At 46.6% G+C, this 22,992-nt stretch overlaps 3 protein-coding genes across 3 annotated transcripts; all 3 read left to right on the top strand.

The window, feature by feature from the left end:
- Positions 1-933: 933 nt before the first annotated feature.
- Positions 934-3,537, top strand: LOC128502319 (tubulin alpha-1A chain-like). Its single transcript, XM_053472081.1, has 4 exons — positions 934-1,034; positions 1,728-1,950; positions 2,150-2,298; positions 2,498-3,537. Exons 1-4 carry the CDS (start codon positions 1,032-1,034, stop codon positions 3,479-3,481), a joined length of 1,359 nt encoding a protein of 452 aa, XP_053328056.1. The 5' UTR covers positions 934-1,031; the 3' UTR covers positions 3,482-3,537.
- A 5,526-nt stretch (positions 3,538-9,063) lies between these two features.
- On the top strand, positions 9,064-11,311 carry LOC128501291 (tubulin alpha-1A chain-like). The gene is made up of 4 exons (XM_053470705.1): positions 9,064-9,193; positions 9,537-9,759; positions 9,943-10,091; positions 10,259-11,311. The coding sequence occupies exons 1-4, from the start codon at positions 9,191-9,193 to the stop codon at positions 11,240-11,242; spliced, it is 1,359 nt and encodes a 452-aa protein (XP_053326680.1). The 5' UTR covers positions 9,064-9,190; the 3' UTR covers positions 11,243-11,311.
- A 1,380-nt stretch (positions 11,312-12,691) lies between these two features.
- DNAJB2 (DnaJ heat shock protein family (Hsp40) member B2) lies at positions 12,692-21,959 on the top strand. The gene is made up of 11 exons (XM_053470707.1): positions 12,692-12,847; positions 14,181-14,358; positions 15,729-15,814; positions 16,338-16,447; positions 16,953-17,006; positions 17,104-17,217; positions 17,701-17,793; positions 17,895-18,006; positions 18,651-18,721; positions 19,404-19,628; positions 21,460-21,959. The coding sequence occupies exons 3-11, from the start codon at positions 15,750-15,752 to the stop codon at positions 21,468-21,470; spliced, it is 855 nt and encodes a 284-aa protein (XP_053326682.1). The 5' UTR covers positions 12,692-12,847; positions 14,181-14,358; positions 15,729-15,749; the 3' UTR covers positions 21,471-21,959.
- The last annotated feature ends 1,033 nt before the right edge of the window (positions 21,960-22,992 follow it).

Below are 22,992 nucleotides of genomic sequence, written 5' to 3'. Positions count from 1 at the left end.
GAAAAATAAAATTCACAATATATACAACTAAACAATTACATGAAAGCATTTTAAAACAAACTAGTACAGAAGGAGAAGAGGGTCCTAGGAGCTTACAATCTATCAGGAGGATGAGGGGCCTATTATTAATCATTAATTCTTGCATATATTCATCAATATAACGCTATCATACTCCACAGCGCTGTACAAATAAGAGTCCTAGAAACACAAAAAATAGAATTTGGCGGCAGATCGGCCCCATCCGGCCCCCGTCTAGTCGCCCGTTTCTCCTGCTGTAAAGACTCAAACCTTAATCAGTCGTTGGTCTCGTCTTATATTCAGGAGCCGTATGTCTATCCCATGCATGTTTAATACCCACTACCATTTCTGCTGGGAGGCTGTTCCACTTGTCTACCACCTATCAGTCTTACATTGGGTTAGCTTCCAGGTACAGGTTGTTAAATGATTTAAGCTGTGTACGAATAAGTGATATAAAAGGGGATATTTTCCTGGACTGATTACTGATACAGTTTTCTCACTCGGATGAGTCCATTTTCATAATTTGGTAGCTTTTTTTTAATATTTGAACCCAAAATAAATCTCCCCTATCATACCCACCACATAGTCTTCTCCCTCCTGTTTTGCCCCTTTCCCTCCTTCACGTCCCTGGTTTGGCCTCTAACTCCCTCCTGTTTTGCCCCAGTCCCGCCATCTCACCCCCTCCTCTATTCTATTGCCCGTGTTGTGATTCTGCCCAGGGGGTCCCATTGAGCCCTTTGCCCCCGAGCTGCCCCTCCCCAGCCGGGTTTTGTTGACCCAAATACCCCGGGAGATTCTGCGTCCTGGAGACAGGGAGGCGTTGGCTGCTCCCCCGCCGTTACTAAGGACCCCCCTTCCGTTACTAAGCACCCTCTCTGTTACTAAGCGCCCTCCCAGTTACTAAGGGCGCTCCTGTAACTGCCATATAAACGGGCAGCAGACACAGCAACGGCAGAAGACCTCCAGAATCCGAGTACATCGCTCACCGGGACCAGGAGACATCAGCCAGCAACATGGTAAGCGTTTACCCCGAGCACACTGTCAGCCTGCACTGCCTGCCTGTACCCGAGCATACTATAGGCCGCACTGTCCTTTCTATCTATTCTGTATGTCCCTTGTACCTTTGTTATTTTGTCTGTACCCGGAGCATACTATATGCTGTACTGTCCTTTCTGTTCTGTCTGTACCCCTGAGTACACTGTCAGGCATTACAGCCCTATCTATTCTGTATGTTCCTTGAACACACTGCTAACCTGTGCTGCCTATATTGTCTGTACCCTGAGTACACTGTCTGTGCTGTCCTATCTATTGTGTCTGTACCCTATGCATACTATCGCATCTACTATCCTATCTAGTCTGGGTATACCTTGAGTACACTGTCAGGCTTTCCCTCTCTCTCTCTTCCTCTGGGGTATTTCTCACCTGATAACTGCCCCTCCCCAGCCCCATCCCGCTTTCCACCCCAGGTTTATAGACCTTTCATTGGGGGCTCCTCCGGAGTCACCTTTTCTGTCCTTACGCTGGCTGAGCATTGTGGGATTTATCATTCCAATCCCAGCCAGATGGCAGCCTGTTTGTTTCCCCGGTTTGGGTTCTCGTTCCTGGTTCAGTCTCTTTAGTTCCGTTCCTTTCCCGGTTACTATTTGATTTTATTCCCTCCTCCGCGTTATACCCCGTCTCACTCTCCTCTCTCATTATTTGCCCCACAGAGGGAATGTATCTCAGTTCACGTCGGGCAGGCCGGAGTCCAGATTGGCAATGCATGCTGGGAGTTGTACTGTCTGGAGCACGGGATCCAGCCTGATGGACAGATGCCCAGCGATAAAACCATCGGCGGGGGAGACGATTCCTTCAACACCTTCTTCAGCGAGACCGGGGCGGGAAAACACGTTCCCCGAGCTGTGTTTGTGGATCTGGAGCCCACTGTGATTGGTGAGTATGAGGTTCTGTGGCTTGTGATTGGTCCGTGTTAAATATATATTTGGGGGGAATATGGAGGGGAAAGGTGGTGAGATGAAGCCGGGTCTACACTCAGCTCCACCAGAACCAAATCTCCCGTTAGTTTGGGGTTTGAAGATCTTCTAAACACCGTTTGGCGAGAGGCTTAACCGCTGTAACTTTTACTGTACAGACGAGGTGCGGACGGGAACCTACAGACAGCTTTTCCATCCTGAACAACTCATCACCGGCAAGGAAGATGCCGCCAACAACTACGCCCGCGGTCACTACACCATCGGCAAGGAGATCATCGACCTGGTGCTGGACAGAATCCGCAAGCTGGTGAGTTCCGTTTGGATCTTCTCAATAACTCAACAGTTTCCTTAGAAGTAGTTTTGGAATTCTTGGATACTCCCTCTCTGATTATTTGAATCTTATGAAGGATCGGAAGGATACAAAAGTAGCAAAGTTCCTTCAGAATGTAGAGCAGAATAGGAATGAGTTTTCTGGTGTGTCTGACGTTGTGTGTTTTATCCCGCAGGCCGATCAGTGCACCGGTCTCCAGGGCTTCCTCATCTTCCACAGCTTTGGAGGAGGCACCGGCTCAGGCTTCACCTCCCTGCTGATGGAACGTCTGTCTGTCGACTACGGCAAGAAGTCCAAGCTGGAATTCGCTATTTACCCGGCTCCTCAGATCTCCACGGCTGTGGTTGAACCATACAACGCCATCCTCACGACCCACACCACCCTGGAGCACTCAGACTGCGCCTTCATGGTGGATAATGAAGCCATTTATGACATCTGCCGCAGGAACCTGGATATCGAGCGTCCGACCTATACTAACCTGAACCGTCTGATTGGCCAGATTGTTTCCTCGATCACGGCCTCGCTCAGATTTGATGGGGCTCTGAATGTGGACTTGACAGAATTCCAGACCAACCTGGTGCCCTATCCCCGTATCCACTTCCCCCTGGCCACTTACGCCCCCGTTATCTCTGCAGAGAAGGCTTACCACGAGCAGCTATCTGTTTCCGAGATAACCAATGCTTGCTTTGAGCCGGCCAACCAGATGGTGAAGTGTGACCCCCGGCACGGTAAATACATGGCCTGCTGCCTCCTGTACCGAGGGGATGTGGTGCCCAAAGATGTTAATGCTGCTATTGCCACCATCAAGACCAAGCGCACCATCCAGTTTGTGGACTGGTGCCCAACAGGTTTCAAGGTTGGTATTAACTACCAGCCGCCCACCGTGGTCCCAGGTGGAGATCTGGCCAAGGTACAGAGAGCCGTGTGCATGTTGAGTAACACCACGGCCATCGCCGAGGCCTGGGCTCGCCTGGACCACAAGTTTGACCTGATGTACGCCAAGCGTGCCTTTGTGCACTGGTATGTGGGAGAAGGAATGGAGGAGGGAGAGTTCTCCGAGGCCCGAGAGGACATGGCCGCCCTGGAGAAGGATTACGAAGAGGTTGGCACTGACAGCGTGGATGGCGGGGAAGAGGGGGAGGAGGGAGAAGAGTATTAAAAAGACTATAGAATGTCTGTCTAAAAATGTATTTTAAATAAAGATATTTTCTTCAATTTTTGTGTTTGATTTTGATAAAGAGAGCCTGTACGCTACTCCGGATAAATGTATATAACATCACAACCGATAGATCATAAATAATAATAAAAAATCAGTAAGCTTTCATAGAGGGTTAATCATAAGCTAAACTAAGTTAATGCTAAGGGCCCCTAGGAGAATGGGGCCCCTGCTGTCATTATTACAGAAAATTCCCCATTTGGTATATTTACTGCAAGTAAATAATAAAAAAATAAAAAATTAGCCCCTTGATCAACCCCCCTCACCCGATCTGCGCATGTCCTGTTAAATTCACAGTAGGGACATTCACAATTGAACAGCTGATGCAATCAGCAGGGACATTCCACTGGTTGCCATGGTAACTGCACCATATTTAGAACTATGGACCACAATTGCTCTTTATACATAACTCTCAATATTTCAGTAACCCCTTTTTAATGGGTTGGAAGGGAAGCTGGCAATATGCGTGCTTGGGGGGCTAATATGATGTAACTCGGGCTCCAGGGCACCCCTTCTCTGTTATAAATGTTACACGGACCATTTGTTTAGCACAAATTTCACTTTAACACTGGATGTATCCATACATTGCACCTGAAAATGATAAGAAGCATAACTCCCAAGTGTCCCTGTTAAGGAGGAAGAGTCCTTTTTTGGCCCCCAATGCCTCTCTTTCTTCCCCAGATATCCCTCTCTCCCCCCTAATGTCCCTTTTTTCCTCCCCTGATGCCCCTCGTTTCTAGGAGCTCAGAATGTTTGTTGGGAATGAGGGTTCTACAGCCCTAAAAGCCCCGATAATGTGTATAGAAACAGCAGAAAATTAAATTATAAATAAAATCCAATTTTCTTCCTTTAAATACCCCACTCAGCCATATAAATAACTACCAACAGGTTACAAAGTAACATTAAAAGTCAATGTTGGCCCAGCTAAAGAAACCACTTTTGACTAAAGACCCAACCCATGGCAAACAGATACCACCTGACACATCCCGAAGCCCCTCTCATTTCCTGCAAAGTTTCAGTTTTTGTGACAGTTGGGGGTAGCATTCTGTACCCCCCTCCCCAATGGGCCAATCAAATAAATCGATCCAAATTAACCATTTCTCTACCATCTCCCCCCCCCCAGAGGCAGAGATCGCACGGTTTTGGTTGGCAGCTCACATCCTTTGGCTTCCGGCCGTGACAATGTAACAAACCGTATCAAACAAACATTTGGAGGAGTATCTGTAACACTGTGTTGTGTTTGTGTTGGGGGGGTGGGGTGATGTATACAACACAACCCTGATACAATGTAGCAGGCATCACCATGGTAACCAACTGAATATTCATGCAGATTGCCTCATTGTTATGCGTTTACATCGGAATCTTTATACATAACCCCCGCCAGGGTATTTACTACCACCCCTCGGTGTGAAATCCTTTATTAACTGTAAAGTATGTTTCTGATGCTGTGCATTAACCCCTTGGCTGCTAAGCCATTTCACACCCTGGTGCTAAGCTAGTTTTCGGCATTTTGGTGCATCTCACGTTTAAACGCGTTTCAAGTACATTTCTTGGGAATAAACAATACAAACCATATATTGTTTTTTTCAGCACACCCAGCAGATTCCACATATACCATTTTTATATGTGTATGTCTCATTAGATTTGCAAAATACAACCAAAAATGGGAAAAAAGTGTAATTTTTCACTTCCAACTCAATAAAAACTAGTTTGTAATGTTATTTTTCTAAACTCTAATATCAAAACCTGTGTTGCTAAATATTTGTAGTAGGTAACCGGTCTAAAATAAACAGACATTGAGAACAGTAGACTGTGTTTTTCTAATATTTTATTGCTAAAAGTTAAATTTATTAGACTATCACAAAATTCATCTTTAAATTTAATGCATGGCTGCGTCAATTAAACAGCTCTAGCTGCCCGAGATGTTAAAATATGCCAACAAAACTATATATTTTTAGAAACTACACCCCCAGCCGCAGCAAATGAGGTCTTATTTGTATTTGTATCACAAATCTGACTTGCACAACAAATAAGTGAATATCACACAAATAAAAATAAAAAATAAATAAAATTAAAAGCGACAAGTTCATTTATGTCTTCCGCACTCCAGGTTTGTCCTAGAAACACATGCAGCCCCTCATTTGATGCGCCAAGGGGTGTAGTTTCTGAAAATATATACTTTATGTACCATAATTTAACTTCCCAGCTGCCTAGAGCGGTCTAAATGCAGCCATCACCCCTAAATGTTTTAAGACAATTTTTTAACAAGATTCTCCAATCTGCCATATCTGAAGTTAAGGTGGTCGAGACATCTGGGAAGTTAAATTAGGGTACATAAAGTACACATTTCAAGAAACTACACACCTTGGAGCTTCAAATGAGGGGTTACATGTATTTCTAGGACAAAAGTTAAGTTCACAGATAATGATGGAATATGTCGCTTTGGCTAGAAAATATGTTTTTTCTAACCATAGCGACATGTTCATTTGTGTCTTGCGCACTCCAGGTTTGTCCTAGAAACACATGCAGCCCCTCATTTGATGCGCCGAGGGGTGTAGTTTTTGAAAATATGTACTTTTTGTGCCATAATTTAACTTCTTACGTGAGCAGTAATGCCACGTCAAGGCTTCAACCCTAATTACTGACCATTCACACGCTTTTCATATCTCCATTCACTCGCAGAAGCACACACCATACTTTCCATACATTCACTCGCAGAAGCACACACACCATTCTTTCCCCTTACAATCCCAAAGAGATGATCGTAAAGGGAGAAAGACATCACTTTTACAGCAAAAATAAGTTTTGCAGTAAAAATGCAAGGGGCTCCAGGGATGACATGGTTAACTTACGTACTACAGGCTATATGGCTGATTTTTGCAATTCATCTGGATTTCAAAAATTGCCTTCCTCTACCATTGGCTAAATTTAACTCCATGATCAAAGGGATCATGGGGTTAAAATTTAGTATCGGCCATTTTTAAAAAGGGAATGTAACTTTTTATAGCTGTATGATCACTGTGGTAACATTGGCTACCACAGTGATCATTTAGCTAGAATACTTAAACTTTTTTTTTTTAAAAGTTAAACCAGTTTATGTTAGATAATTAAATTTGGGGGTCTCTAGGCAACTTTGATCTTTATTTATCTGCCTTTAGAGACCCCCAAATCATTTTTTTTTACTTTTTGTGTACATTTTTATTTTTTTAACATAATATTTTTTATTCTTTTTTTACAAGCATTATACCGTTGGAAAGGTGAGGCGATTACCTTTCCAACGGCATATGTTGGGGCTCTGTAGCTGCTCAGATGCCTGAGATACAGGCATCTAAGCAGCATGCCCCCATACCGTGAAAACTGACAATTGTCAGTTTTCAATAAAGTTGCGCGGTGACGTCATCGCGTCATTACGCGCGACGTCACCGGCCGGATCGGGTGGTCCCAGTGATGCCCTTCAAAATGAGGGGCAGATCGCCGGGGTAGGTGGTGATGGGGGTCCACAGACCCCCATCAAGGTAGGAGAGTGCTAGCGACGGCATGGTGCCGTCGTTAGCACCTGACTGGGACTGCTAGCGACGGCACCATGCCGTCGTTAGCAGTCAAGGGGTTAATATTTTATATGCATTAAAAACCTATATTGTGATCACCTTTACAGGGTGTCCCCGAGGTCACCTTCTGGCTCCTCTGTGCCATTGTCTTGTGCATTGGGGTATGATGTCATATCCATACCTGGGAACTCTCAGGGTTTTAGCCCCAATCTCAGGGTGAAGGGGCAGATTCTCAGGGTCACAAAGTCTGGAGATGACGCCTTCCTATTCTACCCTGGTGTGATCAAATATAAGACTCCCAGTTGGTGCTTTTGCTGCCAGTATGTTATGGTTGATGTCCCTGCTTGAATGCAGGTGACTCAATTAAGTGTATCTTTAAATAATGACAAGTCAGGGTTTCCATGACAACCGGTATTAGAGTCATATGGGTAACACATTTGGAGAGTCACTAGATAGAATTTGCACAATGAGCTATTAAAGGGTTAATATTTCAAGAGTCTCAGGGTCCGCTCATTTAGGGAGTCCCCAGGTATGGGCAGAACCCGGCGCCCCATTTTTAAAGCGCAGCATGGAAGGAAACGTTGGAGGACTATGCTGACTCAGCACAGGCCTCTGTAGGGTTAATGGGCTGGTTGGGAGATCAGGCTCCCTGTTATGCATGAACGGTTTTCGTGCAAAGTCTTATTACCATGGAAACCAACACAGTGGTTCCATAACGTAAGAGCACTCTATTATTATTTATTGATTTATATAGCGCAGTCATATTCCGCAGCGCTGTACAATAGGTAAACAGGACATAACAAAGAGTCCATCACATGACAATTACAGAAACAAAAGGAAGGCCCTGCTCACAGGAGCTTACAATCTATTAGTTGCTATGGCAATAAGATTGCTTTTCAAACTTTGGAAATACTTGCAATATATTCAAGCCTCAGACCCCGATTTACACTGATGTGAAATACAAACATTCTAAATTCGCACTAATGTGCATTTTTATTATTTTTTTTTCAATGTTTAATTTATTTTTATATTTTCCTTTTTTATTATTATTCATTTGTAATATTACTTATATTTATACTTATTTATACAGAACTGTGGCCAGCACAAGCCATGACAAAAAAATAAAAAACCGCATCTGTTTCCATGGTTACTGCTATAGATTTAGCGCTTCAGGATTGCTCTTTATAAATATTCATATTTTATTTTGGTTGTTTAATAAATACGGTGAGATCGGCCAGCTATAATAATATCGTTCCGTATACTAAGAGTTTAGGTTTTGGTATTCCCGATACCGTCATTATTTTTGTTTATTTTTACAGGTTCAGCAGAATCCGCGACGTCTCAGGAGTTATACAGAACAAAGACAATTATACAGACACAGCGGGGGAGGGGGGCCTTGTTCCCTAGAGCTTACTATCTAAAGATACCTCAAAGTCACCAGAATAAAATATTAGCCAAAACTCATTACTGCCAAAAAAACATATTTGTGATAAATCTAAATCAGGGAATGAGATATTTTCAGAACTTTAGGATTTTAATTTAGCTAAACAATCTTATCTTGACATGTATGCTTTTGCCCCATTTAATGCCCCAGACACACTTTCCCTCCTTATTTCCCTCCATCTGCCCCTTGCCCTGGGGTCACACATGGTCTCCTGTTCCCTCCATCTCCTCATCTCCCTCCTTTTTTGTATTACCCCTCATTTTACATCTCCATCCCCGACTCCCTCCTGTTTTGCCCCAGTCCCGCCATCTCACCCCCCTCTCCTCTATTCTATTGCCCGTATTGGGATTCTGCCCCTCTGCCCAGGGGGTCCCATTGAGCCCTTTGCCCCCGAGCTGCCCCTCCCCAGCCGGGTTTTGTTGACCCAAATACCCCGGGAGATTCTGTGTCCTGGAGACAGGGAGGCGTTGGCTGCTCCCCCCGCCGTTACTAAGGACCCCCCTCCGTTACTAAGCACCCTCTCCGTTACTAAGCTCCCTCCCAGTTACTAAGGGCGCTCCTGTAACTGCCATATAAACGGGCAGCAGACACAGCACCGGCAGAAGACCTCCAGAATCCGAGTACATCGCTCACCGGGACCAGGAGACATCAGCCAGCAACATGGTAAGCGTTTACCCCGAGCACACTGTCAGCCTGCACTGCCTGCCTGTACCCGGAGCATACTATAGGCCGCACTGTCCTTTCTATCTATTCTGTATGTCCCTTGTACCTTTGTTATTTTGTCTGTACCCTGGGTACACTGCCACACTGCAGGGTTTTATTTGTACCCCTGAGCACACTGTCAGCCTCTATCTGTCCTACCTATTCTGTGTGACCTTGAGTATTTTGGAGCTTCTCTCAGTAGGAAATCAGTAAGAAAATATCCTTATCTGTTTTACTTGCTTAAATAACGTCCATAACCCCCCCCATCCCTTCTCACTCTCCTCTCTCATTATTTGCCCCACAGAGGGAATGTATCTCAGTTCACGTCGGGCAGGCCGGAGTCCAGATTGGCAATGCATGCTGGGAGTTGTACTGTCTGGAGCACGGGATCCAGCCTGATGGACAGATGCCCAGCGATAAAACCATCGGCGGGGGAGACGATTCCTTCAACACCTTCTTCAGCGAGACCGGGGCGGGAAAACACGTTCCCCGAGCTGTGTTTGTGGATCTGGAGCCCACTGTGATTGGTGAGTATGAGGTTCTGTGGCTTGTGATTGGTCCGTGTTAAATATTTTTGGGGGAATATAGTGGGACCCTCATCCTTCTTCAGATAATTATTAAGAGGGGAAAGGTGGTGAGATGAAGCCTTTAGAAGATCTTCTAAACACCGTTTGGCGAGAGCCTTAACCGCTGTAACTTTTACTGTACAGACGAGGTGCGGACGGGAACCTACAGACAGCTTTTCCATCCTGAACAACTCATCACCGGCAAGGAAGATGCCGCCAATAACTACGCCCGCGGTCACTACACCATCGGCAAGGAGATCATCGACCTGGTGCTGGACAGAATCCGCAAGCTGGTGAGTTCCGTTTGGATCTTCTCAATAATTCTTGGATACTCCCTCTCTGATTATTTGAATCTTATGAAGGATCGGAAGGATACAAAGTAGCAAAGTTCCTTCAGAATGTAGAGCGGAATAGGAATGAGTTTTCTGGTGTGTCTGACGTTGTGTGTTTTATCCCGCAGGCCGATCAGTGCACCGGTCTCCAGGGCTTCCTCATCTTCCACAGCTTTGGAGGAGGCACCGGCTCAGGCTTCAGCTCCCTGCTGATGGAACGTCTGTCTGTTGACTACGGCAAGAAGTCCAAGCTGGAATTCGCTATTTACCCGGCTCCTCAGATCTCCACGGCTGTGGTTGAACCATACAACGCCATCCTCACGACCCACACCACCCTGGAGCACTCAGACTGCGCCTTCATGGTGGATAATGAAGCCATTTATGACATCTGCCGCAGGAACCTGGATATCGAGCGTCCGACCTATACTAACCTAAACCGTCTGATTGGCCAGATTGTGTCCTCGATCACGGCCTCACTCAGATTTGATGGGGCTCTGAATGTGGACTTGACAGAATTCCAGACCAACCTGGTGCCCTATCCCCGTATCCACTTCCCCCTGGCCACTTACGCCCCTGTTATCTCTGCAGAGAAGGCTTACCACGAGCAGCTATCTGTTTCCGAGATAACCAATGCTTGCTTTGAGCCGGCCAACCAGATGGTGAAGTGTGACCCCCGGCACGGTAAATACATGGCCTGCTGCCTCCTGTACCGAGGGGATGTGGTGCCCAAAGATGTTAATGCTGCTATTGCCACCATCAAGACCAAGCGCACCATCCAGTTTGTGGACTGGTGCCCAACAGGTTTCAAGGTTGGTATTAACTACCAGCCGCCCACCGTGGTCCCAGGTGGAGATCTGGCCAAGGTACAGAGAGCCGTGTGCATGTTGAGTAACACCACGGCCATCGCCGAGGCCTGGGCTCGCCTGGACCACAAGTTTGACCTGATGTACGCCAAGCGTGCCTTTGTGCACTGGTATGTGGGAGAAGGAATGGAGGAGGGAGAGTTCTCCGAGGCCCGAGAGGACATGGCCGCCCTGGAGAAGGATTACGAAGAGGTTGGCACTGATAGCGTGGATGGCGGGGAAGAGGGGGAGGAGGGAGAAGAGTATTAAATCGATGAACACAAAATGTAAACTATTATTTCTTGATATTTATTTTAAATAAATCATCTTATTAAACAATTTCTGTGTTGAAATCATTATTCCAGCAAATAACATTATCTCTCCCCTGATTGTTGTTGTTATTAGCCTCTACCACCTCTGCTGGGAGCTGTTCCATTCATCTACCGCTCTCTCAATAACGCTTCCTTCCAATATATCTAAACCTCTGACCCCAGGTATGCTAGAACTGAACATTCTATTAAGACTTAAATGCGCAGATAGAGACAGGTGGACCCTCCTTTCATTTATGTCACATATATATTGGGTTTGGGTGCATTAATGATTGAAGTGCATGCGTGGGGCAATTAAACTGGATTCCTGTCCCAGTCCTCACATCACTCCCAATATACCTGGGAATTCTCAGGATTTACCCCAATCTGAGGGTTCCTGGATGAATGTCCTTTTTCTCGGGGATCAGTACATTCCAAGGTTCGTCACGGCAGGTTTTTTTACGGTATCTCCCATCAGAACAAAAATCTCACTTTTCACCGAGGTCGGGGAGGCAGTACAAGGTGTTACACAGTACAAGGTGGGGTCACATGTTATTTCTTGTGGATGGTTAATAAGTGGAATAGCCTCCCAGCAGAAGTGGTAGAGGGTAATACAGTGAGGGGATTAAAACATACATGGGATAGGCATACGGCTCCTGAATCTAAGACGAGACCAACGACTGATTAAGGTCTGACAGCAGAAGAAACAGAAGATTCTATGTGCCTAAATTAACTCTTAATGTAGCTGCCAGCTTTTGCCCCAACATGTTAGTGACTCTAAAATTCCTCTAAAATAGTCGCAGGAAAGAGGAATTCCACCCTCTTATAACAGCCCCCCAAGGGGGTAGTAATCTGATCTAAAGACACTAGGGCATCTGAGAAACACCGGGGCCCCCAGGTGAGGCAGGTGGAACACCACATTTTGTTAGTTTGGTCTCAAATGTTCAAGAACATTCTATTGTATGTTATTAGAGCACGATTCGATTAGCTATATTCTATAAGCAGGTCTGCACCCCTAAAATACCCTAAAAGGGTAACAGCAGGGGCATCTTCTGCAAAAGTATGTCTTCATTCTGTCCGTGTTATTGTTCATTCTGTATATTGTTATTGTTTGTTTGTTCTGTATATTGTTATTGTTTGTTTGTTTTGTATAATGTTAATGTTATTGTTATGGAATCTCATGGGGTTCATAACTGTCCTTACAGACCGGCACATCCTGCCAATAGCTGCCTCTGTCACAATGTAACAAGTGTGCCAGCGCAGCCAGTCCAGCTCCACCTCCTCCCCAGCAACAGCCAATCAGCAGCTGCCTTTGAGTTGTACAACATGACTGGGGCGGGGCTGCTGTCAACCCAATGTCATATACTCCTCCCCCCACTAACTGCTGGGGGTGTGGTCTGGCTACTGATTGGTTGGAAGATTGAAAGCTCGCCTGGTATTTTCTGGACCTTTCTTTTCAGCTGATTATGACGTCATGTTAGAGAAGAAAAAACAGAAACAAGAAAAACATTCAGACTGAGACCCAGAGAAGCAGATCGAGAGCATCGCCTGATACCAAGAGAGCGAGGTAATAGAGACAAGGGGCATTAGTGAGAGCTAGTCTGATACTCAGACAGGGGGTATTACAGACAGTCTGATACCCAGACAGGGGGTATTACACGCAGTCTGAACTCAGACAGGGGATATTACAGACAGTCTGACACTCAGACAGGGGGTATTACAGACAGTCTGATACTCAGACAGGGGGTATTACAGACAGTCTGATACTCAGGCAGGGGGTATTACAGTCTGATACAGATAACAGCCAGGGATAGGGGGTTTTAGAGACAGAGAGATTCTGATACACAGAGACAGGGGGTGTTAGAGATAGTTTTAAACCCAGAGACAGGAGGTATTAAGAGCAGTCTGACACCCAGAGACAGAGTATTATAGACAGTCTGACACCCAGAGACAGAGTATTAGAGACAGTCTGACACCCAGAGACAGAGTATTAGAGACAGTCTGACACCCAGAGACAGAGTATTAGAGACAGTCTGACACCCAGAGACAGAGTATTATAGACAGTCTGACACCCAGAGACAGAGTATTAGAGACAGTCTGACACCCAGAGACAGAGTATTATAGACAGTCTGACACCCAGAGACAGTCTGACACCCAGAGACAGTCTGACACCCAGAGACAGAGTATTATAGACAGTGTGACACCCAGAGACAGAGTATTATAGACAGTGTGACACCCAGAGACAGAGTATTATAGATAGTGTGACACCCAGAGACAGAGTATTAGAGACAGTCTGACACCCAGAGACAGAGTATTAGAGACAGTCTGACACCCAGAGACAGAGTATTATAGACAGTGTGACACCCAGAGACACTGACACAAATACACTGACCTCATCTGCTGAGGATACATCAAAGGTGAGTGTTGGTGGGCATTAGAGAGTAAGGGGGCGTGATAAAGAGACAGGGGGGTATTGGGTTCCTGATAATACCCCCTCCATGGTGGATCAGACCAGGGTATGTAATATTAACAGTGATATTATACCGAAAGATGGGGTAAGGGGCATGTTGGGGCATTTTATTACCCTCTGTATACCCTATTCCTGCCTGTGGGCCCCAGAGTACCGAGAGTCTCCGGGGGCCGATGTGGATCCATAGCACAGAAATACAGAGAGTAACCCCTTCATGCCCACAGGAGACAAAGTGACTGGAAGCTGATCCGTCTGTCTGCTGGGCAGATGGCTTCACCAGCCGGGGGTTATTAGGCTGCAGGAGGGAGATTAGACCTTCTGGGAGGGCAGATTACTGCAGAGGGGCAGTTGCCGGGTAAATATATGAGTCATGCTATATGTGGTGTATCGTACACTGTATCTGATGCTCTGTATGTTTTATTTCTTTAAGGTCCTGGTATATTAGGATTAACCCTTTGCGGGGTATGGGTTGATTCGGGGTTGGACGCCTCGCCTGCAGAGCTTGCATCTCTCTGGAGCCGATCTAACCTCAGCGGTCTCTTCCTAGGCGCCTTTCTTCTAACATTTAACCTTTTCTCTGCCTGCATCATCAAGAAACTCCAACAGGGGTGAGTAGTACTTAATTCACATTAATTAATACAAGTTATTCATGAATAAAAACTGTAAATATTCCTCGGCTTCAAGACTATATTGTATGCAACAACAACTTAATATACTCAGCCTTGGCCAAAGGTCAGCAACCCCCAGCATCCTCAGCCAACCAGCCATAGCAGTTTTAATACCAACAGCAACAATAGCAAGCCAACGTACAGATTATTTTTTGGCGGCTAAAAAATACTATTGCTATCATATTATTGAAAGCGACAGCCTGTTGCCATGAAATTGAGGGTGGTAGATATGTAGAACAGCTTCCCAGCAGAAGTGGTAGGGGGTAATACAGTGAGGGTATTAAACATGCATGGGATAGACATACGGCTCCTGAATCTAAGACGAGACCGACGACTGATTTAAGGAAAATCGGGTGACTAGATGGGGGGGAATGGTTCTGATCTGCCATCGGAGGCTATGTTCGGATGAGGGTGATGGGCGTTATGGTGCAGACACAGCAGGCCGAATGCCAAAATGTCTGTGTCATCTGTCCGTGCCGCTGTGCTGAGCGCCAACACGTTCCATAAATAGGGTCCCAACCAGCTGCCGTCGGCGCCATGCTGGGGAGAGGGGGCGCAGGGGGCAGACAGGACAGGAGGTCCATAGCGTGACTCATACATGCTGGGCTGTTACCCCTGGCCCGTGTGAAACGTGTGCGGAGAGCGGTTTGTTTTACCCCCGGGGTCCTGTGCGATCTCGCTTCATTAATCTGTGTTTACTCTGCTGGGTCACATGCTTTGTGCCAGAGGGGTAATCGGCACTGAAGGGGTTAATGAGAGCGAGCATCTGGAAGAAAAAACATTAAAATATTTAACGAGAAACCCGAGTTATCAATATTTATATATTTATTCTGTGGATAGGGTGAGGAAAGAGGACCCTCGAGGGAGGAGTGGGGCAATTAGGGTAGGGGAGAGATGCATCAGGGGAGGCAAGAGGGGCACAGGGGTTTGGGAACCATAGAGGGACTGTCACTCGTGAAGAGAGACACTTAGCAGGTATGGAGCCTTATGACAGTAGTAGCTGCCCCCCGCCCCGCTTCCTATTTCAGGTAAATTAGGTCTTTGGATACAAACGTAACCCGATACACAGTAACACGGATCAGCCCCCAGCCGGCCCCCGCACATACGTGTGACCCACATTGTGAATGTACCTTGGTGGGGTAGACGGGGGCCGAAATGGGTTCATCGGTAGGAATCTGTCGAGTCCGGAGTCGGCGGGGGTAAACAATGAAATATCATTTGCTGTTGCGTTTATTTGTGTAGCACCGGCAGAGTCCGTAGCGCCGTTACGGCAGAGTCAGTAAAATCATTTGAATTTCCTCTCTTTCCAGAGGTTCTCAGAGAAGGGAATCATGGGGGATTATTATGAGATCCTCGGGGTTCCCCGAAACGCCTCTCAGGATGACATCAAAAGAGCGTAAGTTCCGAGGACAAGAAAAGGATCACCAACAGGGAGCCGGAGGATTGGTTGCCGTAGAACGGACAATAATTTGGGATTAGGTTCCTGCCTGGGTGTCTAAATGAATGGACCCCGAGATTCTTAAAATATTAACCCTTTAATAGCCCCTAGTGATGATTCTATGTAATGATTCGCAAAAAATGTGTTACCCAAATGCTTCTAATACCGGTTGTCATGGAAACCTATCAACTGTAACATACTGGGGGCAAAAGGGCCAATTTGGGGTCTTATATATGATCCCAGCTGGGGGGAGAATAGGAAGGAGTCAGATGCAGGCTGTGTGACCCTGAAAATCTGCCTCTTCACCCTGAGACTGGGGCAGAAACCCTGAGGTGGGGTGATATGTTGGAAGGATATGGGGTGTTCCACATAAATAGATTTTACCGGACATGGAAAGCACGCGGAGTAACGCCTTCATGCGGTTCTATGCTGGACGCCGGGTGATTGCCTGCTGACTCGGGTATTTGTGTCTCGTATTCAGGTATCGCAAGCAGGCTCTGAAGTGGCATCCAGATAAAAACCCCGACAACAAGGAACACGCAGAGAAGAAGTTTAAAGACATCGCTGAGGCTTATGAGGTTTTATCAGACAGTAAGTGAGATCCAGCGCAGACGGGGTTAATGTTGTAAATGATTATTGTAGCTGGAAAGGCTGATTTTGAATGGAATCTCTTCATAGGCGCACAGAGGCCCTTTATCACTCCCATCACTCCTGTGCTCCAATGGCCCTTTATCATTCCCATCACTCCTGGGTTCCAATGGCCCTTTATCACTCCCATCACTCCTGTGTTCCAATGGCCCTCTATCACTCCCATCACTCCTGTGTTCCAATGGCCCTTTATCACTCCCATCACTCCTGTGTTCCAATGGCACGTTGTGTTCGCTGATCCAAGTTTAAGTTTAAAAGGCTGATTGATGGTTAGAAACCCCTTTTGTAATTATGTGACCCCACACTGAAACGTGATGTATTTATGGTTGAACTCTCTCCGGTCTGTGCTGTGATAATGGTGCCGGTGCCGGTGCCGGTTACCAGTTTCCATAGAGCGGGTATAAATGGGTCACATTGTAATGTTGTTAAACTCTTTGTTTTCCCCCAGAACAAAAGCGAGATGCTTATGACCGTTATGGTAAAGACGGCTTCTCCAGAGCAGGTGAGTTAATAACTTTATCTCCAGATATTTCTCCTGCTTCATTCCCTCGGAGTCCCTCCGACTTACCTGCGCCCCCCCCTCTGCTTTCTATCCACAGAAGCTTCCAGATCATCCGATCCCAGATTCCACGGATTTGGATTCACATTCCGCAGCCCCGACGAAGTATTTCGGGAATTCTTTGGAGGACGAGACCCCTTCTCGGATTTTTTTGGTAAGTTTTTGGAAAACCTTCCCGAATATAAATTCTCGTTCAGTGACCCCAATCTGTGTCCGAGGGCCGGCTGAGAGGCTTACTGTCTGCTTCAAAGTATCTTAATACCAAATAAAATAAAAAATCTAATTCCACCAAACGGGAAAAGGACCTTAACGGGAGGAAAGATCATGCGAATGCCAATGCGGGATTCTATAATGGATACATATACTTTATACCCTTATGACATCATTTCATAGATTGATTAAGGATTTAGGAAACCGGAAGGTTCCTTACAGTAGGTTGATGGCCCTCAAGTTCTAGGCGTCACTTGTGGTTTCAGAAGCAGGGGTTGAAGCGCGTGATGAGACAGAGTTATATTTTGGGTGATATCATCCTGGAAACATCCCGCTCCCTCCTACCGGTATCTCTTGGATGGCGTGCGCGATGCGGACACATTGTTACTTGTTGTAGAATTCACCGTCTTTCTCCTCCGTTGGGCAGATGACTTCGGGATGTTCTCCGGCGTCCGCGGTGAAGGAACTCGCCATTCTCGCTCCTCCCCGCTGTTCTCCTTCTCCTTCCCGTCTGACGCAGGTAACGTAGATCGCCTGGCGTTGTCGCTGCGCGGTGTGGCTGCTGCCTCCTCTCCGCCCCGCCGTGTAACACATTCTCCCCTTTCACGTCCCTTCTTGCAGCTTTCACCTCGTTCTCTACCTTTGGAAGCGAAGGCTTCGGAGGTTCGGGGCAATTCTGCTCCGTTTCCACCTCGACCAAGATTGTTAACGGCAAAAGGGTAACGACCAAAAGGTATGCGTAGAAAGCGTTACTGTCCTTTTTACCGGTTAGGTATGGATGCAATCAGGTTCTCTACATAAAATTTGGGAGGATTATGACAGTTTTTAGCATTTTTGTTGCAATTTAGCCTTAATTCCAATCCAGAACAGAATGAGGAGCATTCCGGTGTGTAGCGTACGCGTTCCACCAGGACTGCACTTGTTCTGTGCTCCTTCCTTGGGAATTATTCATAGTCCCAGTAGGTGAGTGTCAGCTTGTGTTGAACAGGACAGGACTTTGAGCTGTCAAAAGTGAGTCTCGATTTCCAACCAGCCAATCACAACCTTCCTGTTGCTTTTGAATGAAAGAAGGCAAAAAAACTGCTATTTTTGCCTCATATTTGTAATTCTTCACAACTTCAATATGGCAGCCAGATTTCTCCCCAGATCAGGTATTTAGGTGCATTTACCCCAGTTTTTATACCCTCTTTTCACCACCTCTGCCGGCGGTGAATCCCATGTATCTACTATACAGAAGCCTTTATTGAGGTTGAAAGTTCTGACAGCCCCAGGTTCTCTCGCCATTCCTTCCGCCATGTTGGCTTTGAACATATTTATCAAAAAGCATCATATGCATTGTTTTCTGAGCGTCTTTCTTCCGCCATCATCTCTTCTCAGGGTCGTGGAGAACGGCGTAGAACGCGTGGAGGTGGAAGAAGACGGGCAGCTGAAGTCCATCCGGGTGAACGGTAAGGAAATCTTGACCCCAGACCGCTAGGCGTTCCGCCGATTATAAGAAGCAGGAAGGAGATGGAAAGAAAGCAAGAAATAAAAACCTGAAGTCCTCATCTTTGTCAGCATCTTAAATACTTGGCTTCGGCCGCCTTAGAGTTTTAATAACGAGGCTTTATGGAGATGGAAAGAGTAACGAGAAACAGTTTAATGGTAGAGTTTCAGGTTGTAAGGAAGAACTTTCTCAAAGGTTTGCAGGTTCCGAGGATCTTGGGCTTCCCAGATCGATCATCTGGCAAAGGAATATTTGGAATATTCCTAATCTCACTCGGCGCATGTTTCTCCTGGACACACGGCGCCAATTCATTTATAGAAGGCGTTCTTAGCATTAAACTTAAAGTTTTATCCCAAAGAAGGAGCAAAGATGTAAGCAATGCAGGGATGAAGAAGAGATAATACTCAGCGAGGAAGAACAGGCGAGGAGGGAGTGAGTTGTGGATAAGGGGACTTCTAAAGTTTAGGCCGGGGAGCTTGTTGAAGGAGGAAGGTAGCAAGAAGGCCAAGTTCAGAAGTTACCATGAATGACCCAGAAGGAACTGATTATTTTACTTCTGGTTTGTTGCATTATGGTTGGTGACCGGGTGGAGTGTGATCCTAATGTCTATGTCTCCGGGTTGTTGGGTTTTTTCCCCCCGGCAGGTGTGGAGGACGAGTTGGCGCTGGCTCTGGAGATGAGCAAAAGGGAGCAGCTGCAGCCCCCGACGGGCAGAACCGGAGTCGGAGAATCCCCTCGTAACGTGCAACGTTCGCAGAGCGCCGCCCCGGCCTACGTGGTGATAGACAGCGATGACGAGGATGAGGATCTGCAACTTGCTATGGCCTACAGCCTTTCAGAGATGGAGGCGGCAGGGCAGCACCAAGCAGGTTTGAAAAGTAAAAAGGGAGCTTGGCAAGGAAAGAGTCAGGGCCTAGCGGGGTCTCAAAAGGCAGGAGTGCAGCGTCAGGCAGGAGGACGGGGGCACATGGGCCGCGCTACAGCGCAGCATCCGACGGCAGAACATAGGCTGGATGGGGAGCGAGCGGGGCAACCGGTAGCAGATCCCGGGGTACAGAGAGTGCAGTCGCGAGTGGGAGAGCACCGCCAGGGGCAGCACACGGAGGAGGGACGCGGAGGGGCGGAGGGGCCGTCTGATGCAGAACCCAAAGATAAGAAAAAGGATGCCAAGAGCAGGTGTTACATCTCCTGACGGGTTATAACCCTCAGCCGGGAACAGACCTGTGCCCGTGGAACATTATAGCCAACAAACGAGGGATTTGGGTAACGCAATTCTATGCCCCAAATCCAATAAAACCGTGTGCCAAAATATTACCTAACCCTGCGCCAAAATATTACCCAACCCTGCGCCAAAATATTACCCAACTCTGTGCCAAAATATTACCCAACCCTGCGCCAAAATATTACCTAACCCTGCGCCAAAATATTACCCAACCCTGCGCCAAAATATTACCCAACTCTGTGCCAAAATATTACCCAACCCTGCGCCAAAATATTACCCAACTCTGTGCCAAAATATTACCCAACTCTGTGCCAAAATATTACCCAACCCTGCCCCAAAATATTACCTAACTCTGTGCCAAAATATTACCCAACCATGCCCCAAAATATTACCCAACCCTGTGATAAAATATTACCCAACCCTGCGCCAAAATATTACCCAACCCTGCGCCAAAATATTACCCAACCCTGCGCCAAAGTATTACCCAACCCTGTGATAAAATATTACCCAACCCTGCGCCAAAATATTACCCAACCCTGCGCCAAAATATTACCCAACCCTGCGCCAAAATATAACCCAACCCTGCGCCAAAATATTATCCAAACCTGCGCCAAAATATTACACAACGCTGCGGCAAAATATTACCCAACCCTGCGCCAAAATATTACCCAACCCTGCGCCAAAATATTACCCAACTCTGTGCCAAAATATTACCCAACTCTGTGCCAAAATATTACCCAACCCTGCGCCAAAATATTACCCAACCCTGCGCCAAAATATTACCCAACTCTGCGCCAAAATATTACCCAACCCTGCCCCAAAATATTACCTAACTCTGTGCCAAAATATTACCCAACCCTGCGCCAAAATATTACCCAACCCTGCGCCAAAATAATACCCATCCCTGCCCCAAAATAATACCCAACCCTGCCCCAAAATAATACCCAACTCTGTGATAAAATATTACCCAACCCTGCGCCAAAATATTACCCAACCCTGCTCCAAAATATTTCCTTTTAAACATATAACGGCTCAGCAATCAACGGCTGGACAACAATCCATTCTCAAGCAGCAGAAAGCCGCCTCATCGCGCAGCACTTTAGGAATCATACGTTCAGGATAGGAAACCTCTCGGCCTTCAGCCGTAGCGTCCAGCATGATGGGAGCTGTAGTCCATATCTGCTTTGGTAATATGGATCAGGTGTATTTAAACCAGGGTCTGCGTGCTGGGGGACTACATCTCCTGTAACCCCTCAATAACAGCCTTTGTCTTCCCTTGAGCAACCAGAGTGAGGATGATGGGAGTTGTAGTCCTCGCCCAGGTGCCATAGATGAGCTTTCTGCCGCCCGGTGCCTGTCTCGTGCCGTCTCACTGGACCTCTGCCTTGCTGAGACCTCGCGTTGTGCCACTTTGCCTGTTCTTGCACACACAGTCCCTTTTAACGATCGGCCGCTTAACGTTCTGCTTCTCTCATTAGGTGTGTTCTGAGACTGGAGTCACAAACCCCCCCCCCTTTCATCGCTGAGCTGGGGGGGGACTGTGTGTGGGGGGCACAAGCTGACCTTTCCTGCCCCTTGCACCTTATTACTGCGCAGGGCCGGCATCTTAAACCCCGAAAAAAAAAAAAAAGTTTGCTGGGGGTCTCCCAACCCTCGTCCTTCTCCACACTGGAATTTTCTTAGGACTCCGACATATAACTTATTTCATGGAGGGGACTTTATAATAACCAACTGGACCTCAAACGGGCTGGACCCAACGCACGCATGTGCCCCCCACGGACGAGGGATCGCGGTGTTCATGGAATGTAAATTCGTGTGCGGTTTATCACCCTCGACGTATATTTACTAAAGAGACGGAGCCCTGATTGAGCAAAGAGGGTCTGAGAATAAATCACCTGGATGGATGCCCGCTGAGTGGGTAACAGTGACGCGCGTGACAAAACGTTCTATTACATTAAAGCACTTTATAAGGAACATATATACAGTATAGTGTATTATATATGGTATATGATGTGTATATATATATATATTGGATTGGAAGAGCTGGTGACTGCGCTTCGGCGTTCGGTGTTCTAAATCGGAACCATCTCGTCCGGATACCGATGCTGGAGTCGGGTCATTATCTAGGACTTTTACCCCTATGCCACGTGACACGCGTCCTTCCCCAAGATCACAGCCGTGAATACCACATTCTATAAATATCAGCTCCGTCCCGTGCCAGCCTTCGTACGATGCGTCCGGACGTATATAAATACACTCGCCATATGCCCTACACGCTACTGAGCAACTGGCATCATGTACCGGACGATTGTACAGCGCTGTGGAATATGATGGCGCTATATACAGTAAAACAATAAATAATAATACCACGGAGCTACAATAATTACAATTTACTACAAGCAAAATCACGACGGTTCCGTGTGACGATAAATAGGATGCGGACATCGGTTACATGTTTTAAAAGGGGATGGTCTGGCTGAGCGTGATGGGTACCGCGGGATTGAGCAAGTCAAGGATTTTACATTTTTGTTACCACATAGGTCAACAACAATAATTATTTTGGGTGGAATTGCTGTAGATCATGAACATTCATTATGTCATTATTTATAAATGTGCTCATTAGTCTCATAATAAATGCAGGAGCCATACTTAGGCTCCTGTCTAAAGAGCTTGCAATTTGTTATATACCCCATTAGCAGAGGTTTGGCAGGGGTCCCACTGGTGTTATAGGTGGTCCTGCAAATAAGTAGTAATTATGACATCATACTGATCCAACCAATAAGACCACAAGACAAAAGGGCAAGTAAATTAAAAAACCTGTGCCGTCACCACTACTTGTATGTTGTACTGCGCCACGGAGTATGCTGGTGCCTTATACAAAGACTAATCGCAGCAGTATGCCCTATTTGCCCCCCTACCCCCCCCGTGACATCATTTGACTTGTCTTAGTATACTTTCCATCGGCCTAGGAACAAAACTCAAGACACCGATCTGCAGTTGCACCATCCAAC

This window comes from Spea bombifrons, chromosome 7, assembly GCF_027358695.1.
Source record: "Spea bombifrons isolate aSpeBom1 chromosome 7, aSpeBom1.2.pri, whole genome shotgun sequence".
Lineage (NCBI taxonomy): Eukaryota > Metazoa > Chordata > Amphibia > Anura > Pelobatidae > Spea > Spea bombifrons.
Note: the sequence above shows the minus strand (reverse complement) of the source record. Positions and strands in the feature narration are given on the sequence as shown.

Coding starts and splice junctions, on each gene's coding strand:
- LOC128502319 (XM_053472081.1), top strand. Junction 1,951..2,149: donor TCTGGAGCCCACTGTGATTG/GTGAGTATGAGG, acceptor TTTACTGTACAG/ACGAGGTGCGGACGGGAACC. Junction 2,299..2,497: donor TGGACAGAATCCGCAAGCTG/GTGAGTTCCGTT, acceptor TTTATCCCGCAG/GCCGATCAGTGCACCGGTCT.
- DNAJB2 (XM_053470707.1), top strand. CDS start 15,750: ATGGGGGATTATTATGAGATCCTCGGGGTTCCCCGAAACGCCTCTCAG. Junction 15,815..16,337: donor CAGGATGACATCAAAAGAGC/GTAAGTTCCGAG, acceptor TCTCGTATTCAG/GTATCGCAAGCAGGCTCTGA. Junction 18,007..18,650: donor AAAAGGGTAACGACCAAAAG/GTATGCGTAGAA, acceptor ATCTCTTCTCAG/GGTCGTGGAGAACGGCGTAG.
- LOC128501291 (XM_053470705.1), top strand. Junction 9,760..9,942: donor TCTGGAGCCCACTGTGATTG/GTGAGTATGAGG, acceptor TTTACTGTACAG/ACGAGGTGCGGACGGGAACC. Junction 10,092..10,258: donor TGGACAGAATCCGCAAGCTG/GTGAGTTCCGTT, acceptor TTTATCCCGCAG/GCCGATCAGTGCACCGGTCT.